The sequence below is a fragment of the Blastomyces gilchristii genome (assembly GCF_000003855.2).
Source record: "Blastomyces gilchristii SLH14081 genomic scaffold supercont1.15, whole genome shotgun sequence".
NCBI classification, from domain to species: domain Eukaryota; kingdom Fungi; phylum Ascomycota; class Eurotiomycetes; order Onygenales; family Ajellomycetaceae; genus Blastomyces; species Blastomyces gilchristii.
Window position 1 is genome coordinate 960053 of NW_003101668.1, and position 25683 is coordinate 985735.

Sequence of the window (25683 nt, forward strand, 5' to 3'; positions counted from 1 at the left end):
ACCTATGCTTCTCATTGGCGCTGGAGTCGGTGTTGCCCCTTTCCGTGGATTCGTCCAGCGACGTTTGAAGTCTGCGAACTGTGCCAACAAGGTGTGGGTTCTTCAAGGGATCCGTGACTCATTGCTCGATGAACTCTACTCCGGTGAATGGGGTGTGCATGAAGAAACAGTGAAGAAGGTCGTCCAGAGCCGGAGCGGTGAGGGCAGATATGTGCAGGAAGAGGTGCGCAACCAAGCTGATCTTGTATGGTTCGTCATCAATTCGCTTGATGGACGCGTTTTCGTCTGCGGGAGCAGTAAGGGTATGGGCGAAGGCGTTGAGGCTGCGTTGGTAGATGTTGCTATGGCCAAGGGAAATCTCAATCGCGAAGAAGCGCAGCATTTCTGGCAAGGCAAGAAGGATGCGGGCCAATATATCGCGGTATGTACTCTTCAATCCTTACCCGTTTCTTATGTTGAAATTTTATGCGCTATCGATCAACTTCACGATTTAGAATGTGCAAAATGCTGACATTTCCCCCCTATCTAGGAAACGTGGTAAAAATATCACGACGCCATTTATACGAGCACCTACATCCTTAAGCGCCAGTCGTCATATATACCTATTCCACTCCGCAAACTAGCTACTAGATTTTATGTTCTAGTTTCTGAGCATTTCACATCCTCTCGCCACTCAAGCTACATTACCTTTAATTAAAGCAGTCTTCTACCTTACGTCGAATTGAGCATGTTAGCATTTGAGCACGAGCTAGCGACGCAGTTTAAAGTCTTTGGAGATCTCTAACCTTCACAACATCCAACCAACTTCACCTTACCAGCTTCCCAAGCTCCCTAGGCTCTAGTTGGATCCTACCTCTTGCACTCCTCTTTCTTCTCACACTCTCCCCTCCTGGCAAAGAAAATGCCACATTTCCCAAAGCCATGGTTTGTTTGGTTGGGCTTTTGTTTTTGATATAGCTATCCTAGATATTTATATATCTATTGTCTACCTTTACCCTACACGTTAAGTGATGACGATTCCAGGGTTTGGAAACGGAAAAGAACATTTTACGTTTCCTTACAGCATTATTCGCTGCCCGATGTATTCTTCCCCGTTGTATGTTTTTTTTTTTTTTTTTTTTTTTTTTTTTTTTTTTTTGGGTTCCTTCGTTTTGGCTAGTATATATATATTATATTTTCTCTTGTTCATGGGAGGCGGCTATGTTTAGGTTAGTTCTTCGTTCACATATTACTATTGTCTCTTTTTGAATATCTTAGATTTTTAGAGAGACGCCTCTTCTTCAATGATATACAGAGATTTCGGAAGAACCTCATTCCACCTCAGCTCACTTCAACTACGGCTGGGCCCCTTTTTCCGCAACACTTTTTAATTGCCTGATTCGGTTTCTTTTTTGGGTATTGCTTTGGGGCTTCTTGTTTCACTTCAAAAGATCATTGATCTGTTCAATGTATGTGTGGGGGGACTAGAACTGTTGATTATTTCTAAGGTTAAATCTAACACCACCTGACTACCTATTTATTGCTTACTGTTCGTTTGTTTGTTCACCCTCGTTTAGTTTGATTGCATGGCTCATTCTTTCTCACTCAGTGTGTATTTCATGCAATACCACTGATATTTAAAATGGTTAATGAAGCGTGGCTCCCATCCCAAAGGCTTGGATCTGCCGAATCAGTGACCTTATTGATTCCATTCTTTTAATACTCCACTCCGTTTGTTCAAGCTGGAGGCTTTCGTAGTGACGTTCGCGGCGGCTGCGCATGCAGAGGAGTGCCTTTGCTGAGGAGTTGGGGAGAAATTATGCCGTGGTTTACCTGTTATTTGGGTATTGAACCCCATAGAGAAGGAGGAAGCGGGGGGGTGAGGGGCCTCTTTAAATGTATGGGTATAGCTCGAGTTTTGGCGGATGGGCGGGAAAATCTTGGGTGCAAGTTAGGTTGAGGATAAGGACTGTGCGCAAAGAGTAAGGAGTGAAAAGAGAAAAGAGCAACAGGAAAAAATACAATTCGTTTATTCTTCACCTTGTTTCCTTACTTCATGATTATTCTCCGTCCCGTTTGAAACTCGCGAGAAAGGAGCAGCTGAAATGCATGTATGTACTGCACGCGTGTGAATTGTTTGGTTTAATGAGGCCAAACAACCTCCGCAGCACTGGTTTCTCGAAACAACGCTCCCTCACTTCTAAAGTGGTTCTGCTGCATTCTCCGGCATCTCGATTTCTTTCCCCTTGTCGTTCAGAAATATAAGCTCGAATAAACGGGTAATGCAGATGTAGGCGCCTCTAGCAAACCGGATATCGACTATGTGTGTGTATTTCTAACATCTCAAGAGAAACGCTGCATAAAACTAGAGTTTTGAACTTGCCAGTACGGCCAAAGAGCGCTATCAATGCTGATGGGATGTATCCTTTATTCTCAGGGGTATAGTTGTAGCCCAGACAGCTCGCTTGGGTTCAACCTTGACCAAGTTGTCTATGCCTGTCTGCATGACGGGACGGCAGAGGCACAACCAATACAACCCTTCTCTCACTTTGGCCAATGCAATTGCAATACTGGGTGATTGTTATGCGTAGAGGTACTTAGAACATGGCTTCTGATGTTAGGATCCCCTGCTCACTTGCCAGATACCTATCTATCCTAGATTCGCGGTAGGCTAGGGAGTTCGTCCCTGATTTCGCAGAACTCAATCCATAGCAAGGAAAAGAAAGAAACTAGTCGCATGTACTCTGCATGTACTCCTTATCTGTACTCAGCAGTGCGCCGCAATGACATTTGGATGTAGAAAAACCAGCGCAAGAATTGAGTTTTCTTATTTCTTGTCCTAAGTGGTTATTCATAACAGAGTGGGAGGAAAATCATTGTTGCACCTCGTTAAGCTTGGCGTACGCATGGACATAATCGGGGCGTTTGAAATCCGCCAGCTGATTCGTTCCCGGCAATTCGAATCCTTTTCTTTTCTCGGGACCGTTGGTAGCAATGCCTTTCGTTCCAAGTGAGACGGTTGCAGACAATAGTGCATCGTGGGAAGCCCGCATGGACGAGGAGACAATGGGCGCCTTTCCGTGCTGGTGATCGTCTTTGTTGGATGTTGAGGTACGGTACGTACTGCAAGGAGCGGGTTTACCAATTATCTTTCCACTTGCGTCTCCTCTGGGAAACGGCCATATCATATATCAACAATGGGATACGGCCAACCCTGCCCTACTTTTTATGATGCCTTTTTTAACTTTTTGTGGCCCTTCAGTTGTCACTCTTTCCTTTTTCTGAACGGCAAGTAGCCGCCGTTCTGGTGATACATCACCAAACCCTGCAGGACATTTTCAGAGAAAATACCTTACTCCGTACTTTGACAGAGCCAATGGTGTCACAAATCTCGTGCAATATTTTATTTTCCCCCACAACCTTGGGATAAACTTTAAACTGCGGTTGTTGTACAGTACCTATGTGTGCATGGTACAAACAAGCGGCTTGTTCCTTTCTTTCGAGCAAGCCTTTTGTGGCGACCCAGATCCCTAACAGCAAGCTATGGTACAGCCACCTGGTGTTCCAGTCTTGAAAAAGCGGACAAAGTGGTCTCTTTTGCTTTAAAATGTCCGATGGATCTTTATACCGGAGGCTATGATATGTGTTCCCGACGTGAAAGGCGGCTATATAGTTCTTGCTAAAAAGTAACCAGTTATACAGCCAATGCTGGGCTAACAGCCATGGTTGTATAGGTAGAACCCCGAGCCGGTAATGCCAACCCATACAAATTTTGCAACTGACCTTGGGGCCGGACACAGTGTAACCACCCCTTGTTCCCCTTCACCCTGCAGTAACCCATATGAGAAACATCTCCGTTTTACCCTCTAGCAACTCTCTAGGGTAAAAGATCGGGTATCAAAAGTGTCATGCCGAGCTGTGTTGGAAGTGGACTGGGCGACGAGTTTACGTCAGTGCCGAAATTCCCTTTTCACCATTAGCAAAACTACCACAGTTGTAGTAATATAATATGCCTCGCAATTCATGATAACAGGCGGACAAGTCAGAGGATTTCCCATTGAAGCTGCTTCTGCTGGCCCTAGCAATCAGCTAGAACGCGAGGAAGAAACAGGATAGAGGCATTATAACCAAGATGGAATTTATTTCCAGGCTGATCGAATGTTTTAACAGGATAATAATCCACCGTTGAGAAGCCCGTGACAATTAGAGAGCACTCCGCGAAAAGGCTTCACTGTTGTTGGCCATTGAGCAAGGTGTAAGAAATGCCGGAACAGTTGTAATCAACTCCACAGGTCTGTATTAGAGTCATTAATTCTATAAATACTGTACGGCAGCGCGAGTGTAGTGTTGCTGCAGCGCCCAGGGATGTATAGTCTGACGTACTGCGGTGTATGTTCTTATTGGCAGATTCTTCCTCTGTTTGTCACCGCCAGAATGGGCCGAGACAGGTGTAAAGTGGCTGGAGGTGCATACAAGACCGACCGTGTAGGAAGATATTCTATGGCCACAGCGAAACTGGCAGCGCAGAGGGGATGTTGATATCTTCACAGAATATGGTGGCTGTTGTGGTTGTGGACGCGCGATTTTGGGATACTCGAGTTGGCCGCCGTCGTCCATTTCAGGAAGCTCTGGACGTCAACGGTGCACAACCAAGACCAGACCCAAAAGTCGCCTTTCCCTTGTGCATCACATCTCTCTGGGACAATCACCGGCATTTTCTTTTGACACACCCGGTCAGATGTTGTTGCTGGTTGTTTCTGTGCATCCCAAGAATTGACGTGCGCAAGCAATTGGTCAAAGACAGGGCTGGGATTCGGCGCAAGCTGTCATCTGGGGTACACCAATGCTTGTAGCTTCATGCCGCCATCCATAGATATTGCTCGAGCCTCCTATCATGCTCGACCCGCCTAGTTGTGAAAACTCACTGCCTTGAAACGCCGCGCCAAACGAGAAAACAGAGGAAAGGCAGCGGTGGATATACATTCAGGGCACGTTTCCGTGAAAGAAGGAGGCGGAAAAAAGGGGGAAACGTGCACCAGGCAGCACCAACTTGCATATAGTCCATGGCCAGGAACAACCAGAGGCCAGTGATTGCTCTTTACCAGTCTAATGTTTTCATGCCCTGCTGCTCAACGGCCGTACTGGCTGAATCCTCCACGATTGTGTACCTCCACGTTTCTCCTTTTATGTACATGTACCTTCCCCACGGATTTTGTTTAAAGAGAAAACCCTAACGCATGGAACCATTGATCAGCGACTTCAACCTTGGAACTAGACAGACTACCAGAACTCGCAATTCCGAACGAAGCACGGAATCCCTGGCTCACACGCACCGCACAACAATCGGGATAATAATAGATATGATTTCGAGTACCCCCTTGCCCTTGGGTTGGTTACATCTATCACGGACGTCATGGTGATCAGATTAGCAAGCCTGGCACTTGTCAACCCAACCCACGAGACTGCTCATTGGTGCGATTGATAGGTTGCCCCCCAAGTGGCAGATCGTGGGGCGCTGTCTGGTGGCCGGCCGGAAGGATTTATTTGCTCAGTGGGTCTGGGAGTGTGAGGAAAAAAGGAAAGAAATTTATTTCTTAGTATTACAAAATACCAAGAGCGTTACCGGAATGGTGCACAAGATTCCAAGACTTCCTGGAAAAACTAACCCAGATTGAGTTGCGAGGACTTGCTTCAGATTAAGCTCAAAACCGAATCGATAGGCTCAACAGGCCATGAGATATGTACCTTTTTTTGAAGTTGTGAACAAAAACCTGTTCAAAATACGGAGTAGTGATGTGCAATATTTTTTTTTTCTTTTTCCATCTGCTTTTTTGCAGAAAAAATTGATGGATCTGGATTTTGGCAATCCGCAAATCCTGATGACGGGGGCCTCAAGGGTCACTTGCTACGACTTTGGGCTGGGGCAGGTACATGTACAGTACATCCCTGGAGTGAAACTCGGAGGCCCGTCATTCGTTGATGGAACGCCTAGCCTCGCATGCACATCAAACCTTGTGGGTTTGTCATAACAAAAGCACATCTGGATGCAGCCCTGAGCGCCCTCACACTGCACCCAACAAATCCACGGTCCGGGGCTCACGCTATTGCGTAACAGACGTTTCGAGTTTTCAAAACTCGGATCCGAAGAATCAAGGCACAGGAATACGGACATGTTGAAACCAGGGATTGGTTTCTGCTCATGTTTCTCAGCAAATCCGAATTCAACCCATCCATCTTATGCTGTCTATTTAGCTGCCATGCTTAATTCGCATTTTGGGGGTTGAGCAGAAGACCACGAGGAAGATGGGCTACGGTTTATTTTTCCCACGCTATCTCGGTATTCGGCGGGAGGAAGCGCAGCGTTACGTTTTTCAATCTGACCCAAACTTTCCGTGGGAAATGCCATTCTATCTGACCCACTGGGGGCACAACTCCTCCCGTCGTGGCTTTGTTGACTAGCGCGGTTTATCAAAAATTTTAGGAGCATCTGGGTCTCGATTGGAGGCGCTACCTTGCACATCATTCTGCAACCCAGCGCCAAAACCCTGACTCCATCGACTGTCAGGTCAACCTTAAGGATCTTACCCTTGCGGTACCCGATTCGTGTCAATTATATTACCCCTCTCGTCTTGGAAGCTGTTGGAGTTTCTAGCTAATTCCCAGTATAATCGTCGTTTTACTTTTGGCACTCACTCGGATCATCTTATGGGGAGTGTGCGTGGTTGGTTGTTGCAGAGAGATCTCCCATTTGACAGGTACAGTAGTGTTGCCTTCATGTCTGCCGAATGAGAGCCAACTCTCGCACCCATTTTCCCTGCCGGGGTAATCTCAGCAATAGTATTGGGTCTTGGTCTCCATAGCCCACCCTGTTAACTCCACGCCTTCCAAAATAACAATGCTGTGTCAAAAAGCTTCCCGTGATGGTACCAGAGTAGCAACAACTTTCCCCTTCTTGGTTCTCCCTCACCCTCAATTTTTGATCTAGACCCAACCTACTAGAACATTTCCTGTTTTGATCCTGCACACTGCAATTTGAGTGCTGTCCGCATGATTCATAACTCCGAATGGCGGCTGCTTTCCATTTCCTGTCTAACGTCCGACTGGCTAGCACCGAAGGCCATCATTGACGTAACTCATTCCCGTCCAACATAGTTTCCGTTGACTTTAAAAGCTGGAGGATAAGCTGAGTTAGCAACCGTTTAGACATCCGCATGTCCCGCAAGGTGGAATCAGAAGAGGAGTCGAAAAATATGGTTCTATCGTATTCAAGCGAGTTCAGAAACGGCGGACAAACACAAACTCTTCCGCCATTCAGAGATGTATGTGGATAGCACATTCATATTATTCACATTTCGAAAATACTGATATTTGTCTGCTCCAGCTCCTTCCTCAATATCTTCATGAGGAGATAGATTCTACGCCATACTCCGCTCCTACGACACCTCATCACCAAGGGTCACCTTCATTTATTTCATCACCTGTGCACCCTAGATCGATTCTAGGAGCCAGTCTTTCACGCTCACATTCGGCAACTAAAATCGATAGCTATAATGAAATTCCTCTCCGGACTGATAGATTCCCAAAATATCAACCTCACGGAGGAGTTCCGTCTCTCAAACGGCAGGCTTCCGATACCATCGGCCCGTCAACGTCCATTTCAAATTCTTGCTTCAATTCTGGGGGAGCACTTCCTCCCATAAGTGACATTCACTCGATTCCTACGGATAGAAGCCCTTACAATAGAGGACAGGTCGGACTTGAACCCAATAGCCTGCCACCAGAATATCAAAATTCCCCTAGTCAAAACACCCCTTCTTTTGACTCGAGACCTACAAGTTCGCATCTTACGGGATGCCAACCCTTACATGTCATCCCACCAAACCCCATTTTACCGTCCGAGCCTCTGAGACTCAATCACCCATATGAAAGCCCACGATACGGATCCCACCCTCATTCCTTCAGGCATGAGTTTGATTACTCCCCAATTTCCACTAGTAGTCTTCAAGATCGAAGTTTCGTGACTCAAGCCGAACCGTCTGATTCGAAAAACAAAAAGCGAAGAGGGAATCTACCGAAATCAGTAACTGATGTACTTCGAGCTTGGTTCCATGAACATCTTGATCACCCTTATCCTAGCGAGGAGGACAAGCAAATGTTCATTAGTAGAACCGGTTTGACTATTAGCCAGGTAACGCCCATGTGCACTCTATATTCTTATCTCTTTCAGGCAGCCGAGCATAATTTGTAAACTAACTTTTATCACAGATTAGCAACTGGTTCATTAACGCCCGCCGTCGCCAACTGCCGGCACTGCGAAATCAAGTGCGAGCGTCCGAATCAGATAGGAGCGGGCATCGACAATCCCCGTTAAGCGACAATGAGCAAACTTCCTCACCGTCCAGCATGTAATCGCATAATTAATGATATATACGCCATGAACAAAAAGTATACGTTTTTTAATTTAATGGATCGCTTTTTCTACCTCTTTACATTTTCGGCCTTCCCAATTCCCACTTTCATGCAAAAAAGTGTCTCATATGTATATATTTTCTTCCGAGCCAGGATTACCTTGCCTTCCTTCTTTCTATTTCAAAGTTAGTTCCTGTTAAGTCTCGGTGGTTCTCAGGATGCTTTTGTGATCGATAAAATCAGGGAGGAAATATTATTACATTTTACCGGCGTTCAATATTTTTGAAAAAGAAGGCGTCGGTATTAACACGATCCAGTTTCCTCCTTCTAATGTAGTTGTTTTTGAAACATAATAGAAGACGTTATATACATTTGGTTTGGTTTTTTTTTTTTTTTTTTTTTTTTTTTTTTAAAGCTAGAAATTAGTCTTCTGCTATCCTCATCACATAGTATTTTACTGGCATGGGCAGTTGAGCGCAAATTGTTCTAGACATAACACATTTTTTTTTTATATAACTATTTCGCCTGTACGGTAGAGGAGCCTTTTGATTTGATGCACTCTTCATTTCCATATCTTTGGCAGAATGTTCCGAGAATACGCCGCGAAATTCGTTTCATTTTTGCTTTTTCTCTTTTTATTCATTTTGATTTACCTGTCGATTTAACTACCTGTCTGATATTTGGAAGACATCGCTCGGTCCCTGTTTTTGCTCCTTCAAGAATAAACAGGGTAGAAATAATGAATCTGGATTACGGCAGCTGGTTTATGCAAGTGTTACCATGTGGCCCGCTCCAGATCTCTCGGGGACACATTCCTGTGATGGATATCTGGGAAGAAAGGGCTGTCCCGTACCGTACCGGTGCTGCTGAATTGATCTGCACAAGTCATTCCATACGGAGCATTTTAGCCACCTACTTTCTTTTCTTTTTCCGTTCTGTTTCCTTTGTTTTTCGGGACAGAGCAGAGACATCACAAGTTGCTGCGCATGTCCAGACCCAGTGCGCACACATAACTTACGCAGCGTAGAACTGGTTTTTGAGTGAGGCAGACAGAACCGTCATGGAGACAAATCAAAATACCAGATCCCGAACGCCAATCACCAATTTGAGATCATCGTTCACCTGTCTGTAACTAGTCTTCCGATCCATACTTTTTACCCACCAACAGGCAGCACTAACAACAGTCCAAACACTTGAGGCGCCACATATGATTGTCGCTCCAAAAATGTCATTTTAGAGCAAAGGAATGTTCCCAGCTGTCCATCCCATGACCATTACCATTTGACCGCTGAAAGCTAGGTAGGGCGTTGCAGCTTATTCTATTGGGAGGCATGTGCTTTGTCCTCGGTACTCTGCTGCTCACGCAGACACCCTTTTACGAGAAGGATAAAGAGCTCATGATCGTTCTTCCAGCGAAGCGTGATATGTAACTAGTTAGTAAACCTTCCCACCTCATCGCCAAGACGTAAGACGACACAAGGGCTGGGAAGCGAAGGCGGATTTATCGTGTGTACCTGGCTGGGCAAGGATGATATTTGCTTCCCGGGATTAAAAATATCCTCACGATGGATAGTTACGTCAGCTCTCCATAGAACTAGTTAACTATCCAAAAAAAATATGCCCCTCGTCCGGTGCTCGTGGTTCACCCTGAGATGCTCCACTCCTCTCTCGCTCTCTCGCCGCTCGAGGGCTGGCGGCACGCCTGCACCACTCCTGAGTCGTGACTTCATAGTTTTAAGTGGCTCGTGTGTGTGTGTCTATTTTAACTTTCCAAGGAATGTCAAGATGGGCCGAGAATGCCAAATTGAACCCCACACCTAGGTTCTTCCCCACTAGTGACTGCCGCTCGGGTTCGTGCTGACCTGTCCAGAGTCGCAGAGTGGCCCGCAGCTTATCGATAGTGGCTGACAGAGTCCCTAGTTTCCTGCGCGTCCCAAGGCAGAGAGATATGCGTTGCGTATACGGAGTACCGAGCAGCCATCACATTGATTTCGACATGAAGCAGGCATGAGAGAGGTGTCACCGATGTCACCGGTTGCAAGGCTCGGTATTTTCCTCCACTGGACAGTTTGTTTGACAGATCCATTTTTATTCTTTGGGTCAGGAACATATCGAAAACACCAAGTAGGGTGCTTTTTGCCTCAAGCCCCTACTTAGTACGATTCCTTTTTTTTCCTTCTTTTTTTTGGTCCTTTTGGCTTTTGGGTCACTCCATAATCTTTCCCCAGGATCCTTTCTTGCTCACCCTGTTTCCTTGGGATGCTGTGTTTCAACGGTGTGCAAGACAAAGTTTAAAACGGAACAATGCCACGGAATTGAACAAGATGATCTGAGACAACGGGATTGTCTATGAGTGTCGTTAATGCCTTGTTTTTCCGGTTCCTTAACTTTGACTGATTCTATTATTCAAGAAACAAGCTCAAAAACTTGTCTGCTGCAACCTCGATTGTCAATATGCGGTTCTGGATCCATCAATGTCAAACTGGCTTTCATGATAGCTTCGAATAAGTTGGAAAGTGATATTTCGACGTTTTTATGATGTGTAATTGTCTCGAATCATAGAAACTGGGCACTTCCTGATTTTCTCATGATAGGGAGAGCCAGAACAATTACGGGGTTTGATCTTGATTTAAAGCTGAATCACATATTAATTTTTCTTTTTTCACCCTTTCCTTCGCTGGGGCTGGATTTCGTCTATTTGTCTGCCTCAGAGCAAGCTCGATATGAGGCCCAAATCACGGTCGTTGGTGTGCAATAATAAAGACATTCCGAGAACGAATTCAAAGTGACGATGTCCGAATCTGACCTTTATGTCTAGTGTCTGACTGCGTTTTACGCACAACTTTAAAGCCGAAGAAAGCAGCCCGGCGGTAATGCCATGAAAGGGTTAAATCTATGGGGAGCAGGAGACTATATTGTGGGTAATTTTCCAGTCCAGCCCTAGGAAATTTAACGGTGTCAGGAAGAAGAAGCCTTCCGTTTGGTTTGCCTCAACCTGGCTCAGCGAAATGGTGACAAAGCCACGATCTCACGAAAGAGAGGCTGCGGCTTATTGGACATGGATTCCCGCAATATAGCCAAGATGGAAAGTCGATCATATCTGTTCGGCGATACTGGCCCTTGTGACCGCGGATGTATGAAGCTGACGCTCCCCTGCGTGTATGTATACGCTAGGGAGTACATACCTGTGAATGAAGAACGATGTATGATGTTGATATGCTCGTAGAAGTGGATGCCACTATTTGCTTGTGCCTTCGGCACGGTGGGTATATTGAAAGAAGCTTATTTCAGAAATCTGGCGGGGTTAGCAACCTGCATTTGTTGAGAATCAAGTTCCGCTGAGGATCGGAAGAGCGAACGTATGCAATATGATAGTTATACGAATGCCATGAAATTGCAATATCGACATCCCGATTCTTTCACTTTCCACCCGATTTTGCTTTGATTTTACTTTGATTTTTCCTTACTCTTCTTATCTTCTCCCAAAGCCCTCAACTTGCCTCGATCTGACGCGGCTGTTTTTATGTTGGGGCCGTGTGAGGCTCTGTGCCGAAGCTATGGGTCATCCATAGTTAACTAGCCTAATAGGCGAACGGAACTCCAAAAAGTTCTTCCAAATCCGAGCTGAGTGGGACATGCTTGGCCAAAGGCCCGGCGAGCTCTGTGCGTTGACAGGGAATGCAACAATCAACAATATACAATATTGGCCGATACGTCCATGAATCCGTTTAGTAATAATATTGAGCTGACATACTTTGAAAAACTTTATTTTCTTCACCCCCATAAAGTAGTAATAATGGTTGCAAGCCAAGTCAAGTGGTTCTTTCTTTCTATTATTTGGCCACGGTCATTCTCCACCAAGAACTGTCATTGCAGCTGTCAGGTTGTCTTGTCTTGCCAGTCCAGTCGAGGCCCCCAGCTGGCTGAGGCCATTTTCCAATAATGGTTGTTGGGCCCATTTTGCGAAAGGTCGGGTAGAACATCCGGGAGAATCCTAGGTTCTTGTAGGCGAGTGAAGTTTTTTCTTTTCCAGGGTGGTGCAGCAGTGTGAAATTATTATTTATATGACCCATCTTGTATTAACCGAGACTCGAGATAAAACGAGTTGAACTGCCGAACTAAACTCACTGTTGTTGAACTTTTGATCATTATTTCTTCTTCTAAGTTCTAGAAAGCAGAAAAGTGTCGGCAAATTTGCAGAATGTGTCCATACAAACTGCTTTTCCTCTCGAAATTTGAGGGGAATCTTGGGCCGAAGATCTTGACTATTCCCCTGTTTTGGAACTCGAGTTGATATGCAAGGCAGCCCCACGATGAAAAGAACGATGATGATTGGCAGTTTCCCCATAGTAATATTATCTTGAGCAATTTTGTCTGGAAGCTTAACTGAGCGTGGTCACACAATTTTTCAAAGGATTACTAACAGCTGCCGCAGACGAAAGGGTCCTTAACGCTCATCAACTTCAAGTCTGCCAGCCTCCTCAGTATTTGCCTGCGACATTTTACAACATTTTTCAACCCATGGATCGTGAAGCGAAGTGGCGGGGTTTCCCGTGTCTCAAAATATCCCAGCGCCTTTTTATGGTTCAGGAACAAATCCAGGGAAGTTTACTCGTCCCTCTTGCCCCTGTGCCTAACGGAAAGTCAAACCACTTGAAACAGCAATTAGGGCACTGATGCAATGTTCATGTGAAGCAATAAACATGTTCAACTCATCATCCATGAATGATTCCCTCATTTTTTCCCGCTTTTGATACCCTTGTCGCGCAGAGTGCTTTTCAGTTTCTGACCCATTGTGCCGATGGCACCCTGCGAATGGTAGTATTCAATTGAACCCAATACAAATTACCCGAATTGCTCTCGGTGATGCGAAATTTATGCCAGCACCCTGAGAGGAGGGGCCAATGCTCGGTAAACTCTCGATTCCAATGCGATTGCTCAAGCCGGATCAGTCGTGATTAAGCGCAAGCATGTCAATGGTGCAGGAAGTCCACGGATGTTTTGAGAACCTGTCAATCAAGAACCCACCGGACTAGACAAGGGTCTATACAACCTTGGTGGACACAGGGTCCCACAGATTCAGGAATGTTCCAAATCATTCCACGTGCCGTAATCCCACGCCCTTTGAAGCTGGAATAATGGAGTCGTTTCAGTCGGATGATGTGTCACTGGGGGCTTGGTTGTTGAGTGGAGCGAGGTGCAGTGGTGATGAAGTCACCGTGGATTGTCGGTCCCACCAGTTCTCTGACTGTGGACAAACTGGCCATCCGGAGAAATATGTTGCTCATGCTCAAGAAAGGAGGTCGTGATATATGGAGGCTCGGTAGGCAGTGACTTGAGTTGCCATACATATTCTTGTGCCTGTGCTTATGGGATTGCTGAACATCCGTGGGAAACCGCGCTGGCAATATCTGTTACCCTTCTCTGGATGATGGTTCACTCTGACAATTACGCGATGAAACGCTCGCTCGGACAGATCGTCACTCAGACGCCAAGGACGAATGAGTATGCATCCTCCATGCGACTATGCATCCTCCATGCGACTACCATGCATTTCTCAGCTGGAGTCTCTTCCGAAGTGACGAGGTTGACCTTTTGGGATAATAAATGAAGGGGGACTCTGTGCATGTGGAATCTTTGAAAAGTTGGGATTTTGTAAATCCGCACGAGGAGTGTCCACCTGGAAATTAGCTTTTCCGACTTCTTTTCTCTCATAAGGACACGCACATGCTTCACGTCATTCGACCGCTTAGTCCTCGATGAATAGTTGTCACAATATCATGCTTTTTCTAGAAGAGCGCTGACTCTTTTTTGCGTTTTGCAAGGCGTGAGATGGAACTCAGGGGTTGTCAACAACCCACGGTCACCTGGTCGCTCTTGCCCTAACTAATTCTGTGTGCAGATAATGGACACCAACTTCGACTTCTATAGTTATACCTAGGAATATTATGCCTAGGAATACATATATATATATATATACGTATGTGTGTTATTCATGGATACAGTGGAATGAATGGTTCTTGCAAATATGTTTCATTCCTTTTGAGAATGACAGCATGAGTAGCCGGCTTCCCTTTGGTGTTTTGGCTCATATGCTAATGCATCCTCCGGGGCATTGCTTTTCCACGCGTTGGAATGAGTACATGTTTAGAATCGATTTCAGTTTATTTATATTCATTGCAATCTTATTGTTATTAGACACTGTTGATTCCTTATTGGACTTAAGAGATTGTTGCCTGGTAAGGTTAACAAGTATTTCTCTACATGGATATTGCAGTCGCGAATACCGTGTAGCTACGTGCGTGGTTCTGCAGATTAATGACTGCAACTTGCAGACCCTTCCCTTCCACTTACCAAGCCAGACACCACTATCTTTGATATCAACCTTACGGGAACAATGTTCACAACAAAACTCGCCATTTACTACTTCCGACGCCAACCCCTTGGGTCGACCCGAGACAGATGTTTGATTTTGATAGGTAGTATTGCTGGTTACCTCGGCATACCGAGTTCTGCGACATACTCCATGTCAAAGTTTGGTGTGAGAGCACTGATGCTCTCCCTTCGAAGGAACGCTTAGGTTGATTCGATTCGTGTCAATCTAGTTGCACCAGGGTATGTAGCCATTTTAAGAATTAACTATATATGGACATGGATATGGCAACAACGACCCATTTAGATCTCCACTTCTTTTTTCAGCGTGCTAATGGAGACTGAAGCTACGTCATAACCCCGGCCTACACCAAAGAAATAATCGCCTTCTTTAAATCAAAGGGCGTGAAATTCGCCTCAGAAGATGATGCCTGTAAGGCAGTCTTGAGAATCGCCTCCGACACTGCCGTGAATGGTCGGTCACTTGCGGTTGTATCCAAAGAGGATTGCGCCGAGGGATATTTCGACCTGGCCCAGGACGATTTCTCCGAGGGGAGTAAATTGCACGGCATGCAAGATGTTGCACTTAATGTTGGATCGCGGACGTAGGCCTTAATGTGTGTGGGGGACTGGGATGGCTATGAAGAGAGTTTGCACGCATGCGTGTTGAGTTTGTGCGCATGTTCTTTCTCCAGTAACTGGACGTTAAAGTCAACATTGTTATTCAGGAGAATGTTGAGATGAGTAGATAGCAAAATGATTTCTCTAGTTCGAAAATTGATAGCTAGGCGGTCATGACGAAGTGAGTACACACTCATGAGTGCGATCATTCTTCTGGTCGAATTTGGCCACACTGTTCCAAAAAATAGTCATACCCTGACCCAAATAGACGCTTAATTCACTTGATATAAATAACTTGACCCGTGCTAGTCCTAGTGTATATGAAGAATGCCCACATACCCATTCCATGCGATAATGCAGAATGGACTGGCAGAGACAAGAGATTCGCAAAGGCAATCCCAGACGACGCTACGGTGTATGGTCCACCGTCCGTCAGAGTTGAAGAAATCTGAGTTGTTCTGCACAGCGTTCGTCTCTCAGGGGTGGGATTCTCGGACGCCAGTAGGTGTTCTCGAACTAGCTGAAAGAGATATACATGCATTTCAGAATTCCTGTTAGGCGAGGTAGAACAACCATTTCGATTTTCCCCTAACGCATGCTATTTAAAACAGCCTCACCCTTGCCCGGGCAGATAATATGGTCGACCTCCAGAAAAGGCGGATAAATGGTGATAGGGCAGAATTTTCCGCGCCGCTCCCTTCGGTTTGATAAGACCAACTGTTCAGTTTATGAAAGGGGATATTCCAGTTCAATTGAGGTAGTTGAGCCCACTCTTGTCGATACTAATGACAACATTTTTGTTCCACAGAATAATTTATGGGGATACTTGAGAGGAAAATGGCCTTACTTATTTTTTAGTAAAGTCGAGTGTGATTTCAAAGTAAAGGCTGAAATGAATATTATGACAAGCCTTAATCAGTATGGCATTCATCCACCGTACGCTTTCCATGCCTGTATATTCCTCGGACGAATTCGTATATAGGAGCGAGATTATGGGAGTCAAAATGAAGGTTGATGATCCAAGGATGTTCGCAGAGCTTGCCCGATGCGGTCATTTAAATATCACGTGATTTGAACTCCAATTTGTTGACGAAACGGGGAGTTCAAGCGAACACTGCTGAACCAAACGGAAGTTATTTACATACATTACAATTTTAAGATCGTGTCGGGAGATTTTAAAATTATTCGCCAACCTTCCTTCTTTTTTATTTCTTTAAACAATCCTTTTCGGGAGCCAGTGCGGCGCCTGAACAGCCCTTGAACTTCTCCGTATGGCGACCCAGAGCATCAGTGCGTTGATTCAGCGAAGCACAATCGACGACCATGAAGAAGTCATCAAAGCTTGCAATGCGGTACTGAAAACGTCCAAAAACGATCTCAATGCCCTCCATGTAAAAACTGTTGCCCTGGTCAAATTGGACCGTTTCGAAGATGCGATTCGAGTGATCGAGGATGGCGGGGATGCGCTGAAAAAGAAAGTCCCTCTGGAATGGTCTTACGCTTTATATAAGGTCGGGCAATTAGAAGATGCGATAAAACTGGCCGCGAGTGCCGGGACCGGGAGAGGGGGGAAACATGTTGAAGCCCAAGCGGTACGTGAAAGTTGTTCGAACTCCGCACACTGCTTCCACTGAAGGGTCGCTCATAGTTTTCAGACATATCGTGCGGAAAACTTTCGTCGCACCGCAGAAGTTTATAAAGAGCTATCTACAGAGAATCCAGCGTTTGTCGGGGAGAAAAGTGACCTGCGAATCAATTCACGAGCTGCGGACGCACAGCTCCAGTGGTCTGGACTGGCCAGTCAGGTGGACAATACAAGACCAAGTCGGGAAGAGCTCGAATCTTTCGAAACGACTTATAATGTGGCATGCGGCGCTATAGGGAGAGGAGAACTAGAGACAGGAGAAGTACTATTGAGACGAGCAAAGGGTTAGCATTTCTTTGCTTTCCCTTGCGACCTCCGAACAAATCTCTAACAGATCAAACCGCAGAACTTTGTAAATCGTCCGAGGATCTTACACCTAAAGATAAAGTGGCAGAGCTTCTCCCTATTGCAGTTCAGCAATTATATATCGCGCTAAAGCAAGGAAAATCCGACGAAGCTAAAAGTCTGGCAGACGAAATCAACATAGCTGAGTATGTATTACCCCTGTACTACAGACTTGACCATAGATATTAACATTTCCAACAGAATCCCCGAGATTTCAACCAAAAAAATCGCGCAAAATAACATCCTTCTTGCCTCCCAAGCTCAATCAAATCCATATATACTACACAAACAATTCCATCAAATCCCAACGTCAATAGACGGCGATAGATTATTTTCGTTTCAAAGTCGACCCTTGACCGGGAACTCTTATGTGGTAGATCTTCTCGTCCGCAAATTCGAAGGCATACAAAGATCGACGGAAAAGGCTCTCTCCCAACACCCTGCCCCTACCACATCGCCTGACATCAACGCCCTCTCCGTTTTCAACATTGCCTCTCACGCCCGAGACGGATCAGGTAAAGCTGGTCTCAAAGAAGTACTTCCTCTTCTAGCGAAAAGACCGAATGACATTGGTCTTGTCCTCACTCTCATCCAATTATACGTTTCAGCTAGAAACGTTAACTCTGCCATCTCTGTCCTAGAAGCGTTCTTCAAGCGTCTTGACCAATCGATATCAGAGTCAGATAAAGACATCCGATTCAACCCAGGCCTCATCGGCATCCTAGTTTCCCTATATAAAATCCAAGGGCGCAAAAGCCACATAAAGACAGAACTCTCCAAAGCCGCATCACACTGGCAATCGCGTTCTGACAAATCTCCCGCTCTCCTTCGCGCCGCGGGCTCCTCGCTCCTCACATCCGGTGAGCCCACAGACCTTGCCCTGGCAGGGAAAATATTCACAGAACTCCATACCGCCCATCCAAATGACCAATTTGCAACCGCAGGCTACGTTTCTTCGTACGCCATAACGTCACCTGATAAAGTTAGCTCCGCCGTAGATAAACTTTCACCCGTCCAAGATCTAATTGCCGACATCGACGTTTCCTCCCTGGAAGCCGCTGGAATCCCCTCCACCACAACTTCCACCATATTACCAACGGCTTCTGCTCCCGCCACGGGAGCAAGTAGTCGTAAGCGCCCGGCAGCTGACGATGCTAACAAGAAAGAGGCTACGAAGAAACGAGTCCGCAAATCACGGTTACCCAAGGACTACGATCCTAACAAAAAGCCAGATCCAGAGCGCTGGTTACCATTGCGTGATCGCTCCAGTTATCGGCCGAAGGGGAAGAAGGGGAAGCAGAGAGCCGCGGAGCGTACGCAGGGTGGTGTCGTTAATGAAAAGAGCGAGGAGTCGGCTGCTTCTACGCCTGTTATCCAGGCGAAGGGTCAGGGTGGAGGGAATCAGAAGAAGAAAAAGGGGAAGGGGAAGAAGTGATGACCGTTGCTTTGCTTTTGGATTTATGTTATTATTTCCTTGTTATCTCATTTGTTTTAGATGGACGAATGGTGTATCTAGATACTTCATGTCTATATATATATCTTCTACGTTTCGCTAGTCGCCGGTTGGCTTGTTGATGTCGTCCTCTGCCTCCCCTGCCAGTTTTTCCCACTGGCAACCTAGAGCCAGTAGAACGGGGAAACGAATTGTAATATTTCCTAGACAAGGGAAAACCAGGAGTAATTTTCAAGAATGCAATTACTTCTTCCTATAGCTTCATATCTGAACTATCCCATAAAGCCCAAATCTATAGCTCTCTATGTATAGCATATCTATTCACCCTCCAGCCCCCAATCACCAACAAGCAACTAGTCAAACAAATGTCAACCCTTCTCACCCCCAGCTACAACCACGGGCGGCAGGGGAATAAGCAGAAACGCATGGTTACTAACATAATATGCTTAATGACAGAAAAAATGCCCAGAAATCTGCTCTGATGAGGGTAAAAAGATGGTTAGTTGTGAGCCAAAGTACTTCCCTCTGCCCATTACCAACCCCGCCCAGGAGCCTGTTTCCCTACAGGTAGGGGCATTGTCTTCAACAAGCCCCCATTTATCAGAGAAGACCGGACGGAGGAAGATTGCCAACTTGTCCCAGAGCCTTTCTGCCTTAAAACTTTTGACGTCGCGGGGGTTGCTTCCAAGTGTCCCCTGATTTTTCTCCTGGGAAACCAATATAGTTATCAGCTGTATTTGAGAGGTTTGTGCCTGCTCTTGCAGTGAGTAACGGTAGCGGTTCAAACATTAGAAGTTGTGCATTCCCTCCCCTGACAAGGAGGTTGTAGCCCAAGGCCCCGTACATTCCTCATAGTCGTGGTTTCGCAATGCTTCGTTCAAGGTGCACATCGCGCGATATTTTGGCACCGAAAGTGTTTAAAACATAACGTACTAACTCGGTTCATACACCACTTCACAATGGGGTTCTGTGGGGATATGGTGAATGTCGATGTCGTTGCTTGTTCGTTGATGGGCAGTTGACACGCTCGCGATTTTGTTTCCACCCCCGCAGAAGCCATACACGGTTGTTGCATATCTGTACTATTATTATTAAACCCCCAGATAGCCCGGCTTGACAATGTATGTAGAGATATAGAGGGAAGGTTACCAATAAAGGAAGGTTTACATCGACATATGTAGGACGTTAAATTAGTTTTCTTATACATTGTCAGTGAGGGCCAAATGCTGGCCGTAAGCACAGGGGGTCTAATCAGGCAAGGATCGGCTGATTCGCGAATATTCTCGGGTTGCCGAAATCTTATGCATGTTAGCTTGTGGCTGGGTAGCAACCTGATGCTGCTGATAAGATAAAATAAAGACTGCTGTGTTTACTTGTTTGATTCACTTGGTTTTTAGTATTCATCTTCCTGCATTTCTTTGACAGAGACTAAGAATGCACCAAAACAAGTATCCCAGTTTTGGAAGAGTTGTGTATGGAAAGATGACATATTTTCTTCTAGGTGAGTTTCTCATCATACCTTTTCATTCTGGAATAATAAATGGATGAGTGCAGCTGAGATTTCTTATTCTTTCAGTTGACATAATCTACTGCATCCGCACTCTCTTAATATGTGAAATATGGGAATGCAAAACCCCAGGAATACTCAATAATAAAGTCAGCCTTGAAAGTAGAATCCACCAACCAGCTATATAATAGTTACCTGGGGAGTTAACGCGTTCTGCAAAACAACTGCAACAGCAACAACTCCAGACACCATGCAGCACATGAGTGTGTCATTTGCTCCTTTGTTGTTGTTGTTGTTGTTGTCGTTGTGAAAAGAAAGAAATGTATATCTCCCTGTTGATAGGCTCAACAATGGGGCAGTGCAGAACCCCGCCAACAAGTTCGTTAGTACGGCAATGACATAACTAATGTGGCTTGTGCACGCTGTGGCTATGCAGCGTATTTCCTCTGATGAATGACAGATTGGATTATACTGTGCTGTATACGTTGGGGACAGGCAGATCCTGGGGGACATCATGGGCTACGGGCTGTTGTTAGTGGTGTTTGCAATATGGTGCGGCTGAACAGAGAAATATACAGTAACTACATACATCCTGGCTTAGATGTTACTATCCCATCCCCACGTGGTGATACCCCGTTCAAGGACTGTCTGTTCGAAGAATCTTGTTTGTAGATATAAAGTTATATGATTATTATTTACGGTAAAACACGTATTATCAATGTCACGCTTGGGCTCTCGCCGGAATATCCTCCCAGCCCAGCCAGTCTTCTTTTTATATATTTAACACGCTCTGTCTCTCCCTCCTTTGCCCCATTCCCTGCTTTTCTCCCTCTATTCCTCTCCCCCATCCATATACCATTCTGTAAACCTCGCGCTCTCCATTTCCTCTCGTTTCTAGGACTGACTTTCGACTCTCCCAGACTTCAACATGGGTGTAAGTTCATGCCCCTGGAATGTTCCTAAAGATCGTACCCCGCCATTACCCATTACCCCTCCGTGACTTTTTGCGACCCGTGGAAGTTTTCCTGTCTACACTTTGATCGTCCTCTCCTTCAACTGCACGCGGCATCGAAATGGACACTGACAACCTTGATGGATTATATAGCTCGCTTCAAAGATGGCTGCGGCCCAACAGGCTGGAGGTGCTCCCCCGCGGTCAGGATATCCAGGTGTTCCTCCGCCCGCTGGAGGTGCGCCTAGACCGGGTCAACCAGGCGCATATGTAAGTACTGCCCATGAACATAGCAAATTATCATATCATATCATATCATATGCTGTGGCGAAGTGGAAGCTTCTGACTGATGTCATGGGCTGGCTGTGTACGAGAGTTTCTGACGCTGACTGACTGGCCATATTCCGTTGCAGCCTGGACAGACCCAGCAATACCAGGCGTATCCGGGCCCGACACCAACTCCACCTCCCGCGGTAAGCAAATCACAGTTCTCTACCAGTCGCCAACACCCCGCGCTAGTTTTCCTGTTGCTTTGATAAGTTAAAAAAGAAGAAAACGAAAAATAAAATCCTGCCCAATATTGTTTTGCTTCGTCTCAACTACATCATCGTCATCTCGTGTTGTTGTTCTTCATCTGCTTCCCATCTTTGTCCTTTTCTGTCTACTGTTGCCCATCGGCCTTCCTTTCAACAAATAAATCTCACCTGGAAACGAGCCGCTTTTTGAATTCTCCCGTTCTTTGCTTCCCCGTTACCATGCATCGTCCGTTTAGCCAACAACAGTATCCTGGACAGCCCTACACGAACCCGCCGCAACAACCCCCTTACCCCACGTCGTCTCAACCACCACCACCACCGCCACAACAACAATACCAACATCAATATGGACGACCAGGGATAACTTCGACTCCTTCTCCAGCTCCAGGCTACCAGGGATCTCCTCACCCTGCTTCCCCATCGCCATATCAGAACCCTCAACAACCCCACCAACCTAGTATATCACCAATACCACCTCATTCGCCATACCAACAGCCATATCAACAGCCTACCTATGGACAGCAGCAACAACAGCAGCCTTATGGAGTGCCTCCGCAGCAAACCCCTTATGGCCAATCCTACAACCAGCAGTATCCTCAACAGCAGCAGCAACCCTACCCACAGAGCCAAGCCCCATACGTTCGTCGATTTCCTATGCCTGTGTACTATTTATCTTTGCTGTTTTATTATTTGCGAATTATTCAAGTTTATTTATGTCATTTATTATTATTATTATTATTATTATTATTATTATTATTATTATTATTATTTTTATTTTTTAATGAGACGATGCTAACCTATTATCATTATAATTAGGGACAGCGACCAGGGCAATATCCTCCCCAGGGGGCGCCAGGTTATCCCCCTCAGGGGCATCCTCCCCAGGGAGCTCCACAATATGGCGCCCCGCCTCCCCAAGCTGGACCCCATGTGATTGCCGCCTATAAGCAAATCCTCATGAGTACTATTCAGGAAAAGAATCTTCATGCAATGTACCCACCCAATTCGCCTGTCCTCGATCAAATTGCTTCTCGAGTTACCACGCAGATTGATCAGCTCTGCGCCACATGGCGTGTCCCGCGTGAAGTGGGGCAGGATATCCTCAAACTCGCCCTGTTCGATGTCATTCTCTTTATCGATGACAGCGGCTCCATGCAGTTTGAAGAAGGGGGCGAGCGCATCAAGGATCTCAAATTGATCCTCAGCCGCGTCACCTATGCCGCAACGCTATTTGACGACGACGGCATCCAGATTCGCTTCATGAACTCTGACTTACAGGGAGATAACATCCGCAATGAACAGCAGATCGAACACCTCATCAGCACCATTAAGTTCTCCGGCCTGACTCCAATGGGATCCAGCTTGAGGGCTAAGGTCTTGGAGCCGTTGGTGATCGCGCCCGCCAAAGCTGGTCAGCTGAAGAAACCCGTCTTGGTCATTACCATCACCGATGGACAGCCTGCTGGAGAAAGGCATGGCGCCGTATCCGATGCTATTCGATTCGCGAGCTCCGAACTGAGAGCGCTTCCGCAGTATGGACCTGGCGCTATTTCCTTCCAGTTTGCGCAGGTCGGGAATGACTTGAAAGCGCGCGAATTCCTAAGCAAACTCGACGAGGAGCCTGGTATTGGTGAACTCATTGACTGCACATCCAGTACGTGTTAACTAAAGACAATATCTAAACCCAATCCCATTCGAAAGCTTAAATCAACATCGTTTGCTAACAATGGGTAATTTTTTTTATTTAAAAAAAAACAGACTTTGAAGTCGAGCAAGATGAAATGTCCCGCGCCAACCCTCCAGTTGACCTAACCCCAGAACTATGGGTAAGTAATTCCCCTCCCCCCCTTACTCAACCAATCCAACATTTATACAGATATAAAAAAAACCCCCGCCCCAAGTAACCCAACCAACTAACCCCACCCCTTCCCAATTAAAAACAGCTCACAAAAATGATCCTCGGCGCCATCGACTCCTCCTACGACACCAAAGACGAGAAATCCAATCGCCCCTCCGCCGGTGGCCACCCCCCCATGCCCCCACAATCCCAATACGGCGCACCCCCAGGCCAATACGGCGCTCCGCCCCCACAGGGCCAACAACCGCCCTACGGCGGATACCCAGGAGCCGGAGCCGCCCCGCCGCCCCCCGCAACAGGCGGGTAATGGCGGCTACGACCAGCAGCAGCAGCGGCCCCCCACAGCAGGGAGGGTATGGCCAACAGCCACCGCCGCAGCAGGGGGGTTATGGTCAGCAGCCGCCGCAGCATGGAGGGTACGGGCAGGGTGGGTATCCGCCGCAGGGGGGTTATAGCGGTGGAGGTGCGCCGCCGCGGTATTAGGGGCAAGGAGGTGAAAGGGGGGTAGTTAGTTAGCTTGCGTGGGACTGATTGATTGATTGTTTCCCTTCAAATTTCTATAAGAGATTGATGAAAATGGGCTCTTGCCTTGAGTTGTTTGTGTGTTTGTGCCTTTTGGGCCATGTTATGATGGGTCTCTTCTCATGATATGTTTCTTTTCTCTGTTTTTTTTTTTTTTTGTATGTGTTTAATAATGCAGTGATGAATGGGTAACTAATCTTCTATCTGTTATGTTATTCATTTATTCATTTATGTTTTCATTTCATGTCTAACTACCTATTGATTGTGAACAAAATTTCTTATATATATTCTCCTGTCAAAGCAGAGATGATTCAGATATTATTTACAGCAATCTTCTGATGTATCATGCATACACTGTCTCTCACATGTTTCTTTCTTTCTTTGTTTGTTTTTTTTCCCTTCCCATTGTGTTTGAATATGATGATGAATATGAGAAGTATAGTTTCTACTCCTCTGATACTTTCTCTGGATGTATCAATTTACGATCAAATATCATCAAAATTAAAAATTTCCATCTTAGTGACACTGAATTTTCTAATTCACTTTTTCTGATTTGACATAGTCGATATTATCTGTATAAAACCTTCTTAAAAAGCCTGGCACATCGTTGATACCTAGATGAAAACCTCTATGCTGCAGAATGTGTTGTACTGTACATGTACAAGTGACAGCGATTTGACGCCTAAATGACTAGCGAACCTTTAAGCATCGCACTCCTGAACCATCCCTAAAACCTGGGTGTGTTATCCACTATTACTGGAGGTCTCCGATGCTGCAACCTTGGAGCCTTGTGTGGAAGGGAGCTCGTATCTGGATTCGCGTGGTGGGTCCAGGGGCAAGGGCAAAGGCAGGGCAATGCTTGAGGCTGTGCTGGCAAACTTGCAACTCCGAAGCTCGAGACAGACGCATGTCTGAGACTCTTGGTATCGATGACATGGGAATGACGAGGGTCATGCTGGGTATTGATAGAGATAGTCAGATCCAGTTGATCTAAATTGGTATCCTGTCTTGTCTCCTCTTGTGTTGTGTCAGGATGGTTAGCAGAGAGATTGAGGATGAGAATGAGAAGAAGGCTCTCTGTCCTGTCGGTGTCCGCATCGGAGTCCGATGTGGAAAACCGGCAGCAGCATGTACAGTACATGTACAGTACATGTACAGTACTATGAAAATGATCAGGGGTCAGCACATGTTAAATCAGATAAGTTACATTCTTATTTTTATTTAATGTTATATCCACCCTGTAAGTATGAAATCTGACACTTGTTACCACGCATTTATTAGGGTTGGCTAGTTAACCTTAACCTCATTTTTCTCACCATCAAGGGCGCAAAACTCCTGAAGGCGAAGAAGAGATCAACAGAGCCCTCACCCAGATTGCCTCTCCCTCCTCGCCTTCGTCTTCGTATGTGCATAGTCCCCAGCAGTAGTTCTGTGCCTGTATCCTTAAGGTTGACCCCCGCCCGAGGTTTAGATAAAAGGAAGCT

At 46.0% G+C, this 25683-nt stretch overlaps 8 protein-coding genes across 9 annotated transcripts; 5 read left to right on the forward strand and 3 right to left on the reverse strand.

Annotated features, from left to right (window-relative positions):
- Positions 1-4: 4 nt before the first annotated feature.
- Positions 5-541, forward strand: BDBG_17467 (uncharacterized protein; the record flags this gene model as incomplete). The annotated part of the gene is made up of 2 exons (XM_031725178.1): positions 5-421; positions 530-541. The coding sequence occupies 2 exons, from the start codon at positions 5-7 to the stop codon at positions 539-541; spliced, it is 429 nt and encodes a 142-aa protein (XP_031579722.1).
- Positions 542-2852: 2311 nt separating this feature from the next.
- Positions 2853-3032, reverse strand: BDBG_17468 (uncharacterized protein; the record flags this gene model as incomplete). The annotated part of the gene is made up of 1 exon (XM_031725179.1): positions 2853-3032. The coding sequence occupies one exon, from the start codon at positions 3030-3032 to the stop codon at positions 2853-2855; it is 180 nt and encodes a 59-aa protein (XP_031579723.1).
- Positions 3033-3294: 262 nt separating this feature from the next.
- Positions 3295-3744, reverse strand: BDBG_17469 (uncharacterized protein; the record flags this gene model as incomplete). The annotated part of the gene is made up of 1 exon (XM_031725180.1): positions 3295-3744. The coding sequence occupies one exon, from the start codon at positions 3742-3744 to the stop codon at positions 3295-3297; it is 450 nt and encodes a 149-aa protein (XP_031579724.1).
- A 463-nt stretch (positions 3745-4207) lies between these two features.
- On the reverse strand, positions 4208-4596 carry BDBG_06161 (uncharacterized protein; the record flags this gene model as incomplete). Its single annotated transcript, XM_031722483.1, has 2 exons — positions 4208-4273; positions 4363-4596. 2 exons carry the CDS (start codon positions 4594-4596, stop codon positions 4208-4210), a joined length of 300 nt encoding a protein of 99 aa, XP_031579725.1.
- A 489-nt stretch (positions 4597-5085) lies between these two features.
- On the forward strand, positions 5086-8765 carry BDBG_06163 (AhpA protein). Its single transcript, XM_002622937.2, has 3 exons — positions 5086-7298; positions 7361-8167; positions 8245-8765. The coding sequence occupies exons 1-3, from the start codon at positions 7191-7193 to the stop codon at positions 8386-8388; spliced, it is 1059 nt and encodes a 352-aa protein (XP_002622983.1). The 5' UTR covers positions 5086-7190; the 3' UTR covers positions 8389-8765.
- A 6020-nt stretch (positions 8766-14785) lies between these two features.
- On the forward strand, positions 14786-15369 carry BDBG_06165 (short chain dehydrogenase/reductase; the record flags this gene model as incomplete). Its single annotated transcript, XM_031722484.1, has 3 exons — positions 14786-14929; positions 14969-15003; positions 15108-15369. The coding sequence occupies 3 exons, from the start codon at positions 14786-14788 to the stop codon at positions 15367-15369; spliced, it is 441 nt and encodes a 146-aa protein (XP_031579726.1).
- Positions 15370-16255: 886 nt separating this feature from the next.
- Positions 16256-19290, forward strand: BDBG_06166. 2 transcript variants are annotated; one of them, XM_031722485.1, is made up of 4 exons: positions 16256-16973; positions 17037-17310; positions 17373-17517; positions 17573-19290. In XM_031722485.1, exons 1-4 carry the CDS (start codon positions 16653-16655, stop codon positions 18804-18806), a joined length of 1974 nt encoding a protein of 657 aa, XP_031579727.1. In that variant the 5' UTR covers positions 16256-16652; the 3' UTR covers positions 18807-19290. The 2 variants fall into 2 exon arrangements, with proteins under 2 accessions (XP_031579727.1, XP_031579728.1); XM_031722486.1 differs by having other exon boundaries at positions 16498-16973; positions 17030-17310; positions 17573-19151.
- A 909-nt stretch (positions 19291-20199) lies between these two features.
- BDBG_06167 (transcription factor RfeF) lies at positions 20200-25008 on the forward strand. Its single transcript, XM_002622941.2, has 6 exons — positions 20200-20325; positions 20401-21265; positions 21437-22458; positions 22636-23473; positions 23578-23645; positions 23763-25008. The coding sequence occupies exons 3-6, from the start codon at positions 22039-22041 to the stop codon at positions 23982-23984; spliced, it is 1548 nt and encodes a 515-aa protein (XP_002622987.1). The 5' UTR covers positions 20200-20325; positions 20401-21265; positions 21437-22038; the 3' UTR covers positions 23985-25008.
- Positions 25009-25683: the final 675 nt, after the last annotated feature.

Excerpts from the sequence above, each read along its gene's own strand:
- BDBG_06163 (XM_002622937.2), top strand. The coding sequence starts at position 7,191 with ATGTCCCGCAAGGTGGAATCAGAAGAGGAGTCGAAAAATATGGTTCTA. Across the intron at positions 7,299-7,360 it reads CTCTTCCGCCATTCAGAGAT|CTCCTTCCTCAATATCTTCA; the intron begins GTATGTGGATAG and ends TGTCTGCTCCAG. Across the intron at positions 8,168-8,244 it reads CCGGTTTGACTATTAGCCAG|ATTAGCAACTGGTTCATTAA; the intron begins GTAACGCCCATG and ends CTTTTATCACAG.
- BDBG_06167 (XM_002622941.2), top strand. The coding sequence starts at position 22,039 with ATGCATCGTCCGTTTAGCCAACAACAGTATCCTGGACAGCCCTACACG. Across the intron at positions 22,459-22,635 it reads CACAGAGCCAAGCCCCATAC|GGACAGCGACCAGGGCAATA; the intron begins GTTCGTCGATTT and ends CATTATAATTAG. Across the intron at positions 23,474-23,577 it reads ACTCATTGACTGCACATCCA|ACTTTGAAGTCGAGCAAGAT; the intron begins GTACGTGTTAAC and ends AAAAAAAAACAG.
- BDBG_06166 (XM_031722485.1), top strand. The coding sequence starts at position 16,653 with ATGGCGACCCAGAGCATCAGTGCGTTGATTCAGCGAAGCACAATCGAC. Across the intron at positions 16,974-17,036 it reads AACATGTTGAAGCCCAAGCG|ACATATCGTGCGGAAAACTT; the intron begins GTACGTGAAAGT and ends CATAGTTTTCAG. Across the intron at positions 17,311-17,372 it reads ACTATTGAGACGAGCAAAGG|AACTTTGTAAATCGTCCGAG; the intron begins GTTAGCATTTCT and ends ATCAAACCGCAG.